Raw genomic sequence first — 12,997 nt, forward strand, 5'->3', positions numbered from 1 at the left:
TCGAAGGTTATTGAAAATAAGATCGATTTTCTTATCCAACTTTCAGGTACAACCTTTTCTACAACCTCCCTGGCGTAGTAATGGTGAGCGCTGTTTCTTGTAGGTTCTGGGTTCGGTCTTGGCTTGGTCAGTTTGGGAATTTTAATTTCTAAATTAGCGTAGAGGAGGCTTTGGCCGTGGCTAGTTGCTTACCACCTTACCGGCATTCCAAAACGATGCCTTTTAGACACCCATTAGATGTGGGTAGGAGTTTAATAAAACTGCCTTTTCATGTGTAAGAGTTTTCCCTAATGTTCTGAAAGGTGTGTGTAGTCTACCAATCCACACTTGGTTTAGCGTGGTGGACTATGGCTTAAACCTTTCTCATTCTAAGAGGAGACCCGTGGTCTGTAATGGACTGACGCGGTTGAGTTCAAAGTGATGATAATGACGATACATTTCATGTTGGCTTGTTTCTTTATTAGACTGCATTATCACTTATTGACTAAGAGCCAGTGCATGCCAGAGATGCATTATTTTATTAAATAACGAAGGACTGGAACGCGTTGGCTCTCTCTTTATTAAAATTCATAGGCTTCTGTCATCGAATAAAATAAACCTGTGATATTAAAAGTAAATACCTACTACTGTTTATACCAAAATTACTTGTTAGTAATGTTGTTTGTAAGACCATGTCAGCAGAGGTAAGGGCCTTCTGCAGTCGACATTACGGATTAAATTCCCCACGTTCAGCCCGCAGAAACCAGCATCAAAGGCATATTAATTAATATTGAATACCTACCTACAATAACGGTCAACGAGAAACCTTAGTTATTCCAAATAAATGTTTATTTATTTTGTTAAACCTTAAAAACTAACACAAACATTGAAAGAGCATGCACAAGGACAATTTTACGAGATAACAATATTGCAATCAGAACGAACAATAATACTCAAAAAACATTTTCTGAAATTAAAGTTTTTTTAAAATCATTTCTTCTAATTTGATTTATTTTAGTTTTTAATTAGTAAATAATAAATAGTAGGCTGTTAATAATCATTATACCTAATTTGCTACATTAAATTAAAAAAATATTTTTACTTAAGAAACTCGTAATATTATTTTAATGGTTTTATCACTTAAAAAACTAGAAATCTTCCGCAGATGTCTCGCCGCACCATCCTTTGCGAATTCATAATTCTCAATTTCAGTTAAACTAATTTTATCCAAGTAACAGACTTTTAACGAGTATTTTTTAATGTTCCAGAATTACCCATGAAGTTAGAGACAGATTAAATTTTTGTCGACAGTTTTACAGATAATTAGATAGGTACGCTAACTAATAAGCTAAGCTAATTCCTAGTTCCATGGGCTGTTTACCACCTGCAGGACTAGCATTGAAGTTGGACAGCTACAATATTTTACAACTTAAGTACTTTGCCCAACTTCCTTCGCAATCAATTCCCACTGGCTAATACCCCTTCACTATACACAAATAGCAAGAATACCATAAAACAATACTTAAAATTACTGCGACTACCTATCACAACTTCCTTGTTTAGGTCCCACGCTTTGCGCTTGACCGGTATGTACCTCTACCTATTTCACCTGACATTGAGTGATGATGTTGGAAGTAGATGATACCATCTCACCTCGAAAAGAAGGTATTCTTTACGAACTGACATTAAACTGTAGGTACATTACTGTACTTAAAAACTAAGAACATTGTATTGTGATATTGTGGATAATTCTGTTGTAATCAAGCTGATATCTAAAATAACTACAATAAATCTAAATCTAGTGCTACCCTTTTCTACAAGGAGCAATATGAAAGGAATAGCAATACATTTAGACCTGTCATTTAGTTTAGAAATTGTATACAACAAAATTCGCCACTTTGCTTGGCTGGGTTGCAAATGGAACTTGAAGTGGTCTAGTCTATTTCTGACTGGAAAATTAGTTGGTACGCCTTCAACCTCAAAGCGCTCGCTAGTAAATCAGACGTATTTTGAGAAATGTTGGCGAGAACATTTCATAAGTTGTAAGTAAATAGGTAGTATTAGCAAAGCACTCTTCCCGGAATTCCTTAAATCCAAGCTAAAGTTGTTCGGCTAAATCCGCTTTTGTGGTGAGCATAAGAGAGGCAACATGTGTGTGTACTTCCACCCACATACGTATAAGTATCATAAGCATATTTTATTATTCACAACCTCCGATTATACATTGTGTAATATGGAGGTATAATTGGGTTTAAGAAGTAAAGGATTTGAACGTGAAAAGGTATCTAAGGTATCTTTTGAAATATTATGTTCAAGTTTCTTTCTACTAATGTTAATTTGGGCTTGCCGACGGCTGGATGAAAGTAAGCCCGTGATAGCTTAGTGGTCAAGATGTTTCGGCTTCCTATTCAGGGGAACCGATGTTCGATGCTCAGGCCACACACACGTTTTAAACTTGCTTTAGCGACTAAGGAAATCCTTGCAAGGAAATCTGCATGCCAGAGAATTCTCCACAATGTTCTCAACGTCGCCAATGTGCACTTGGCCAGCGTGGTGAACTACAGCCTAAACTATTTCCATTCTGTGCAGATCAGTGCTCAATAGTGGACGGTGATAGGTCAGTAGAACTGTTTATAAATAGGTCAAGTACCTAAGTATAATAATCATGGCCTCAAAGACAAAATAAAACAATAAATAAGTATGAAATACGAATTTCATTTCTTAGCATTTGATTCGGAACTGTTTTCAAGCAATTTTCTCGAGCTAGTTGTAAAACTTGGAATCTAATTGAAATATTAATCCGGAGGCCAAAAACATTACTTAGCTAATAAATATTCAATTAGAAGGGGTGAACTACGTCAAGCTCCGTTTTCGTAACTTTAAAGTTTTACTTAAGTTTGAAATGTCAAGATTTTTGATAATTTCATGGTTACTTTGCTGACAGGTCTTCTAAACCTACCTTTTAATTGCCTTACATCCTTCTAGCATACAGTGATGACGGTTAAGGACTTTAAGGAAATAGGCTATTCGATTCCCGCCCATGCCAAGTCTCTCCTTGGGTAAATTTATCATAAGAATTTTATAAAACGCTTTTCAAAGAGTTAAGCGAAGCCGTTAAAAGGCACTATTTATTATAACTTAAAACACATTAGGAGCTGCATTTCTTCTGGCAAATGACTTGAAATGCAGACAGATATTTTTTCTTTTTAAATGAAAACTTTTCCTAATTCGTAAGTTTTCCGAATTCATTTCATTGAATAATTTTTAACACTGAACAAAGAGTCTCCCTTTGATAGATTTGTTAAAATCAGTTATAATGAGTTGTTAGGTACTAATCTCTTGTTTTCTTTTTAACCCCCGACCCAAAAAGAGGGGTGTTATAAGTTTGACGTGTGTATCTGTGTATCTGTCTGTGGCATCGTAGCTCCTAAACTAATGAACCGATTTTAATTTAGTTTTTTTTGTTTGAAAAGTGGCTTGATCGAGTGTTTTTAGCTATCATCCAAGAAAATCGGTTCAGACATTTGAAAGTTATCAGCTCTTTTCTAGTTACTGTAACCTTCACTCGTCGGGGGTGTTATAAATTTTTAATTTACACTTCTATTCCAAAACATAGCTATAGTATATATAGCTATATAAAATACGAAACTGGCATTCTAACGCTAATCGTACAGCTGAAATAAATGTTCTAGAAACTTCAGTATTTCCATAAACCACTCTATATCGTAGACCCTCTACAAAGAAAGGAATTCAAAAATTCCACCCGTACAAAGCCAGGGCGGTTCAGCTAGTAATGTAATAAAAGCTTATTCGTAAAAAACCCGAAAGCATAATGACGAGTTTTATGAGCATAAGATATTATGAGGTCGTCACGAAATGATTCGAATTTTTTCAACGGAAATGATTTTCCGAGAATCTGCTGGGTTTACATTTCAAGAATAAAGAATCAAATTACCTTCTTGCGATATTTTAACGACTTTTGTGCTTTGTTTCCGAAAAGAAATGATTCTATTACATCCACCAACCAGTTCTATTATAACTTTCTATGGATCAGCTTCGTCTTTCTTACATCATAAAGTTTTTTATCAAGATTCTCCATATCGACTTTCCATCAAATTTCTTTAAGAAGAAAGTAAATGTGGCAGCAAAGTTTAAAGTCACTGTCTGGTCTTTTATTATCCATACTTACAAATATTATAAATGCGCATGATGAAGCTGCGGGCATCATTCTACTAACGAAAGACAAGAAAACGAAACAAAATCTAACACATTCAAGAATTACTGCACTACATTTATAGTAGATTTCCACAATTGATGGTTTCAATAACCAACGATGTAAGATTGAACACGTTATTGAGAATAAAGTCATAAAACTCACAAACTAAGCTTTAAAATCAGTCAATCGAAGTTATCTATAATACCTACTCAAGCTCTACGTGGGGCGTGGGTGGAAATACAAACGAAGAATGGATATTATGTAAGTATCGGCTGCAGATCTTGAGTTTTCTTTGAGGTATTCAAGATATTGTATCGACATCTTCATCATAACACAGTATAACCTCTTGCATTTTACGTCTTTACGTTGCTATAATTTACATGACTTTATCTTAAAGACGAAGCTTTTTAGATTTTATTTGTCTACTAGCTGATGCCCGCAGCTTCGCCCGCGTGGATTGGTCAGATCCCCTGCAGCATCAGGATTGAGGAGTTGGACTCCAAATTTTTTATGAAACAATGTCGCAAAGTTCCTCTATCGATTAAAAAAGAAATGACGCAAATCGGTTCAGAAATCTCGGAGATTTCGGTGTACATAGGTAGAAAAACACAACTCCCTTTTTGAAAGTCGGTTAAAAAGTAGCCTATGTTACTCCCTGGTCAATTATCTACTTGTCTGTGAAAATTCCGTCAAAATCGGTTCAGCCGTTCCCAAGATTAGCCTTTTCAAACAGACAGACAGACAGACAGACAGACAAAAATTTTAAAAACGTGTGATCCAGTTATAGTATCGTTCAAATAACCATATGACCTTAATATGCGGTAGTTATTTCGAAATTACAGACAGACACTCCAATTTTATTTATTAGTATAGATAAGAAGTTCGATTTGTTAATAAATAAATTCGACTTGCTGATAAGGGTCGCTGGTAGGAATGCTGGTTGGTACAGTAGTGATGAAAGTAAATGTTTCCGTGAAAGAATGTCGACTCAGAAAACAATTCAGTATTAAATCAAGACTACCCTTTATAGTGAAATGACTACGATAGACTCAACAGAGGTCAACAGTCTTTGTAAGTATGAGAAGCAACTAACGATTAGAAACTTAATGTTGACACATTTAACTTCGGGAAGATAGGGCGGGACTCTCGCATTGTAGTTTTGTTTGAGATTTCAATGTTTTGTTCTGGCATTCACTAGCAGTTGGATTTGATGGTGTTAGCGAAAGCAGCTATTACAATAATAATTATTATTATTTTGCCTGAATATTATTCGCCAGAAGTGTCATCTTTGAATCATCAGCGACTTTGGCATAGCCTTTGCTAGCCCGCGTAGAATTAGGTCTACGCGACCCTAACCTGACCCTACTTTCATCCTTACTTGATCCTAATCTTGGGTTTACAAGATGTTGGTTGTATGGGCCTATTTTGGTTAAAGCTAGATAACATCTTATAAACTGGGAAATGTTCGTGGTTTTGGCGTGATGCAGGCCAAAAAAAATAATAGACAATGATGTAACACAACATAATATTATATTATCATAACAATAGAGATGAGAATATGTTACTTCTTCAACATAATAATTCGACTATTAGGGAAGTAGATACTATATTAAGTATTCTGTGCTAATAGGCAGAGCGTATAGGCACCTACTTATTTGCTGTTTTTTCAATTGAAAATGTTCCAGTAAAATTTAAAGCTAGCCTTATCTAATTACGGTAAAAATTTTGTCCACGTGGAATAGTACCAAGAATACTAGCTGCATTTCCGTGCTAAATAGCTAGGCTGATCTGCTTTTTTGTAAAATACACATTCACGACCCTGGGTATAGAGAAATTGTAACTATAAACGAACCCGCTCATTTGGTGCCCATTACACACTACATTTTGCTCTTTTCCGGTATCGGATATCGTATCTTAATAAGGCTCAATTTGCCCGTCTCATTTTTCCTGCTATACGCTACGCACTTTGTATTGCAAATGCGTTATCATCCATCAATCAGACTGTATACGTCCACTGCTAAGATTTTTTTTAAGGTCCTTTAATAATTTTTTAAGGTCCTAAGATAGATACTTTTTAAGGTAATCGCTATACACGTTCACCAGTAGGTACGTACTCTGTCTCCAGTCCAGCTGAAGTTAACAACGCCTTTTAAAATTAACAACCGACCCAAAAAGAGGGGTGTTATAAGTTTGACGTGTGTATCTGTCTGTGGCATCGTAGCTCCTAAACTAATAAACCTATTTTAATTTAGTTTTTTTTTTTGTTTGAAAGGTGGCTTGAACGAGAGTGTTCTTAGCTATAATCCAAGAAAATCGGTTCAGTCGTTTGAAAGTTATCAGCTCTTTTCTAGTTACTGTAACCTTCACTTGTCAGGAGTGTTATAAATTTTTAATTTACACTTGTTATACACTGTACCTGCCCTGTACCTATTTGTACCGTACTTCGGGAAAGTAGTGTGACCTAGTTTGATGGGTGATAGTAGACCGTATATCAATTATTTGGCCTGGCTAAGCAATGTTTATCCAAGTCGGTACCGACATTGGCGAAAATCGAAAAAATAGCATTTAGTATTTTTCCTCCGTGTCTCGGACAGCATGAAAAGCCATCCCGTTGGTCCCGTTTATTATCCTACCATTATAAGATTAATAAAAAGCTCCTCACCAATGAGGAAAACTACACAAGTAGAATAAAGTTATTAAGAGAAATGCCTATTAATTATGAAATATGCATATAACAAATAATACACAAATTTTTACAGCAACAGAACTATACGCTTGTCTTTCAGTTTAATTTACAGAGGTTTAGCTTGCACTTCAAGCAGCTGAACCTATTTGTCTACTCGAGATTTTGAACCAAGTTAACTAAGCAGTTATTTTGGCTAGAATACAGTTTCAATTTATCTAATTAAGTATTTCTTTATTATTCAATTTTTTGGACCTGTTTGTTTAATTACTACTTTCTTGTTCCTAAAATATTACTACATTAATAAAAATTGATTTCAATGGAACTTGTATAACTTTACATGCGGTAGAGACCTTAGCGTCATACGACGACCTAAGTATGTAAGCTCACAAATCGAAATTGCTACTCAAAAAAGACATAATGGTGGCTCTGAAATCAATGCATAATATGCATATAATATGTATCACTTTAAAGATATGAGGTACCTACTTATCACATAATAATATGGTCGCAAAACCTGCCAGCAACATTCAGTTGTGTATCTATACTAATAAATAAAATTGAAGTGTCCGTCTGTAATTTTGAAATTCGAATTCTCATGCAACTTTTCGGTAAGTAGATATAGTGCCGTTTGAAGCTTTTGCGGGTCATGATATTATGGTACGGCAACCCTTATACCCCATCACTCTAATCACTCTAATATTATAAAGGCGAAAGTTTGTGTTATGTGTGTGTGTATGTTTGTTACTCTTTCACGCAAAAACTACAAGACGAATTTGGCTGAAATTTGGAATGGAGATAGATAATATCCTGGATTAGCACCGGAAAATTAAAGAGTTCTTACGGGATTTGGAAACTCTTAAAACCACGCGGACGAAGTTGTGGGCATCAGCTAGTACTGCATAATTTCTCTTACACTAGCGATATAAAGTAAGTTCAAACAAAAGAACTTTCTTAAATACAAAAGTTCGCAGTTAAAATCGTCACACTGAAAAGGTGGTTTTCTGAATTTTTTACTGAATCATGCCTTGACTTTCTCGAAACAAGCGCAACACAACGCATATTACCACACACACGATCAAAGCTTTTAGCGATTATGAATATAAGGGTATGACTTCTGAAATAGGTTTACAACCTGTTTGCGGTATATAAGTAAAAGCGGTAGGTACTCATTTGATGTCATAATATAGCCGAAAGCTACTTTCAGGGGTTTCAGCACCCAAAAAAAATAAATATATGCAGAACTCCCATGAACTCGAATAAGTATTATTAGAAAAGAGTTCGAATTTAGTGGGAACGAAAAATTCATGATCACTGGCAAGTTCAAAAGGCAGAGCAGTAGTAGCTCGAGACGTTGTTGGTCTGACCAGATGAAAGACACAATATATCTTTTGCAATATCTGAAATATTGCAACAGGTGAAGGTCATATCTCCAGGGATCCTCGAAGCTGAGGAACCGATGAAATAATGACAACCATAGCATCCGCTGGGTTTTCAAAAAGCCGACATCCCTGACCGACGATTTTATTTTTAATTAACCTGGTGTTCAACAGTTTTACATGTTTTGTGCTTTTACGAATATGTTACAATGTTACTGTTATGAAGGTACTGCTCTGCTAAAACCGCCCCTAGAAATGATTCGTTTTTAAATCAAGTTAAAACTAAGCCGAACTTGACCTAGGAGATAATTGCATCCAAAACTTCTCTAGTGGAAAGAGGCAGCCTTTTTACGTAGGGTAAAAAATGTGTTCAACGTCTTTAAACTTTGCCCGTTATACGAAGAAAAAATATATGTGGGTAGTGAGTAGAATAATGGGGAGAGCCGCCGGCGTCTTCCTTTACTGAAAACGCAATAAGGGGTCGCATCGAAGGATAGATATACCTATTATGTATCCTTACTTTAATAAAGCGAATGTCGAGGGCAACTTTAGACCAAGATCATAGTATGATTATTCAAACTATCTATAAATATAATTATTTTGCTTTGCAGGGGGATTTTTTTTTAAAACTAAGTATAGGGAAAGCCTATGTCCAACAGTGGATGTCCACAAACTGATGATGATATTAATTTTTTTAAGATAGCATGGATATTAAGTTAATGCAAGATAGTACCACAAATCACAATGCTCAGCTTTATATCACGAGAATTATTTACTTATTGTACTTATGAAATCAAGTGATTTATTTGTAACAAGCTGTTGCCGCGACTTCGTTCGCGTAGATATAGGTTTTAAAAATCCCGTGGGAATTTATTGATTTTCCGGGATAAATAGTAGCCACAAACTATCGCCTTTATAATCCTTTCTTAGCTGACTTACTAAATTATAGCTTATTACGTACAATAGTTTTTGAGATGTCATGTTTAATCAGTAAGTAAGTAAGGCAAAAAGCTGTGATAGGCGATAGCCTAGTAGTGGTAAGAACGTCCGCCTACTAATCGGAGGTCGGGGGTTCGATCCCGGGCACGCACCACTAACTTTTCAGTTATGTGCGTTTTAAGCAATTAAATATCACTTGCTTTAACGGTGAAGGAAAACATCGTGAGGAAACCTGCACGCCTGAGAGTTCTCCATGTTCTCAAAGGTGTGTGAAGTCTGCCAACCCGCATTGGGCCAGCGTGGCAGACTATGGCCTAAACCCTTCTCATTCTGAGAGGAGACCCGTACTCAGTAGTGGGGCGGAAATGGGTTGATCATGATGAAGTAAGTACGTCAGTGACCTTTCGCTTTTATATATGTATATAGATCTCATGTGATGTGATGTGATAGTGTGATTAGTGTGATAAGTAGTATGATTTCCTCAAAAATACCATGTTCTTTAACGATAAAGGTGTGTGAAGTCTGCCAATCCGCACTTATCCAGCGTGGTGGAATATGGTCATTTTGAGGGGAGACCGTGCTCAGTAGTGCGCCAACGATGGATTGAGATGACGACGGATAGTGAGCTAAGCAATTTGTTAAGTATATTATTAAAATTTATGCTTACCTTTGCTGAAAATTATAACAATTAGTATCCAATAAACTAAAATGTAGCGTCTCATTTTTTATCACAAACCACAAACAACCTTTGATTTTTTTTAGTTTAACACTAAGATAAACTTTAAAAGTTTATTCACGAATGTAACTTTAATTACAATAACTTTATTTTTTCCTGCCGCAACAGTTAAATAGTATTTGTTGATGTGACAATTTTTACAAGATCTATAGGTAAAAGGTGGAGAAATACGCCAGGTTTCGTGAACTAATTTTGGGTAGTAAACAGTTTATGAGTTCGTCTGGTGATGCGTGTAATTTGTGCGGGACGGGACCCGCGCGGCTATCAGCGCGGCGATCCTAGTACTGCTGTACGGAACGCCGAATGCCGCTACAGCCTACAGGCATACCTATTATGAGCTAAGGGCTACAGACGATACAATCAAGATACGAATTAAATAAAAGAAGATACTAACCGCTGGGTATAGACTCTATAGAGACTTGAAATTTTGCACGTAAGATGAAGGTTCTATTTTGGACTTCATCTGTGTTGGCGTTTGCTAGCGCGCGTGCGGTGCTTTTAACACCGGCCACTTTTAACAAAAAAACACTGCAAAAATGTGTGTGTGTTTTTTCTTTTTTGTTAAAAGTGGCCGGTTTTTGTGTTTTACTGGTGTTTTTTGGTAGTGGAACTGACTGGGAAGCGCTCTAAAGGGGCGCTGTGCGTGTGTCGGCGGGCGCAGGCACAGACGTAGTCCATACTTATATAGTTTCCCTAACTTGTAAATAACTACAAACTTGACATTGGCTAATCTGTGTAAAGCCAGACGAGAGAGAGAAAAAAAAGGTTCTCTCTATGACGAATCAAATAAAAGGACAAGTTAACCGCTGGGTTTAGAGACTTAAATTGTTGTACGTAAGATGAAGGCTCTCTATAACATAGATTTCCACTAAGAAAGGATTTGCAGAAACTCTACGCCAGCACAGCCGCGGGTACAGTTAATCCAGTTCTCACTAAAGGCAAAAGTTTGTATGAGTATGTGTGTATGTATGTTTGTTACTCTTTCACGCAAAACTACTTACGATACTTACGATTAGTTACAATTTGGCTGATTTGGCCGAAAACATAAAATATCTACAGACAAATAAAATAATTCCTTCAAAAGTTCACCCCACACCGACCCTTCCGCCAAAGACGGCATATTATGCCGGATAAAGTACGAGTAGGTAAAAGTCAAAGCACATTGTGTGAAGGGCAAAATGATGCGTCTTTTCTAAAAAATTTTAAAGTAAGCTGAACATTATTTCTACTACGCGAGTCATCATCGTCGTCATTTAGTTTGCGGACGTCTTCTGTATCTCGAAACCAACTTTTTCTTCTTTTTAATTTTTCTTCTTTTAATTTTATTCTATATTTTAACACATGCTACTTTCTGTTCCGAAAAATCAAAGAGTTCCCGCGGAATGTAATAAAACCTATATCCACGCGGACAAAGTAGCGGGTTCCGTCTAGTAAGTACATATTTGTAAGGGAAAATAAAAACAAAAGAAAAGCAATTAAAAGCATCGCCGCATGCTTTCGTGTCCTTTTTCAATATGCTTCAATCAAATTAAATGTATATAAAATTAGTTTCTAACATTTTAGAAAAGACGTGGCGCTTCTACCGAACGTCTACCGCAATGTGCCTTGACCCTTATTACCTATCTGCATTTCCATAGACACATAATGAAAAGCTCTGTCGCTCTGGAAACGAAAGATAAAATAGTGCAGCGGCTTTTCTTCGTGTAGTAAAGGAAAGCAACAGCCTTTCAATGTCCCCCCAAGCGGTACCATCGTCAGGCATAGAATTTCGACTTTGAAATGCTAGTTCATATTTGTTCTTATCCTTTCAAGGAAACCATAATATCCAGCGCCCAAAGGCCTGTCAGTCGCATGGCCACTTCAGTCTGGATTTTTAGGGTTCCGTTTATCTATTTAGTGTTACAAGTTGGTTACGAGAATACCAATAAAACTTACATTACTACTAATTCAATCACTTATAAGAAGACCATACCTATACCTTTTTATTATTTTCTACAAAAACAACAACAAAATTCATTTTTTTAAATAAGTACCTACTACTAAATGTACCTAGATTTTAGAAACAATTGTCATACATATTAAAACCATCAAAAATTCATTTACTTAATTTAGATAGTTCTCTTTTAAACGTACCTACCTATTAATTTTACGTTGTACCTTGGTTGTACCTTACAAACTGAATTGTGGAATGCTAATAATATGCTAATATTAAGTAAGTAAGTAACTAATAATTGCCTGATATCGTGGAACTAAAGCTTTTTTTCTTTTTTTTAATTATATAGACTAGCGCTTGGTTGCAATCAGACCTGCTAGCAAGTGATGATACTAGGGTTTCCAACGCGCCCTGGTTAAAGAAGCGACCCACAAAACCTTCACCAGGTATTCTTTTTGTTATCACAGTCTCTATTCTCATAATAGCACATAATATTACCAACCCACATTATTTTACTGACCTACTGAAGTGGTCCGGAATAGGACTCCATTCAAGCACCTCTAGACGAAATCTGTAGGAAACCCTTTCTGTGGCATTGCGGTAAGAGACGAAAGCTAAGATTATAGTAGATTGTTACTTACATGGGGCAAAATCTAAGTAAAGGAGCTGTATTAAAGTACCTATTCAGTTAAGCAGGTAGTTGTTTGACCCTTACTGTTTACTGTTCAGACCAAAGTAATTTTAAGTGTTTTTTGTTCATTTCTTTATTGGAAAGTGAATCTGCCCTGTGTTAGAATCTGTGCAACCACGATTTGGTGGTATTTACCCAACTGCGGCGAAGCCCAAGTGAGGGTTATGTATTTGCCCTGTATGTATGCCAGTAATTATGTCCGCTCGTAACAACTCAAACGACTCAACCGATGTTGATAAATACTACATCATTAGATTCGACAATGGCGGAAAGGCGGATTTTATGCGACATAATGCTGGGGTATCAAAATAAAGGGCAAAAAAAGGTGAGCACGAATATATATACAATCCGTATGTTTGAAGACAGATTGATATTTTACTAATTAACCTAATTCATAAGCGAAATGGTTACCTACATCTTAACATAATATCTAATACGTAC

At 36.2% G+C, this 12,997-nt stretch overlaps 1 protein-coding gene across 2 annotated transcripts in view; it reads right to left on the reverse strand.

Moving 5' to 3' along the window:
- The window catches only part of LOC123871097 (neuronal acetylcholine receptor subunit alpha-10-like), a 44,059-nt gene extending 33,855 nt beyond the window's left edge, over positions 1 to 10,204 (reverse strand). For both annotated transcript variants that reach the window (XM_045914681.1, XM_045914672.1), the window contains exon 1: positions 9,864 to 10,204. In XM_045914681.1, coding sequence (XP_045770637.1) covers positions 9,864 to 9,918 — 55 coding nt within the window. In that variant the 5' untranslated portion in view covers positions 9,919 to 10,204. The remainder of the gene's footprint in view (positions 1 to 9,863) is intronic.
- Between the last annotated feature and the right edge of the window lie 2,793 nt (positions 10,205 to 12,997).

Source organism: Maniola jurtina, chromosome 2 (genome assembly GCF_905333055.1).
Source record: "Maniola jurtina chromosome 2, ilManJurt1.1, whole genome shotgun sequence".
In the NCBI taxonomy this organism is placed as follows: Eukaryota; Metazoa; Arthropoda; class Insecta; order Lepidoptera; family Nymphalidae; genus Maniola; species Maniola jurtina.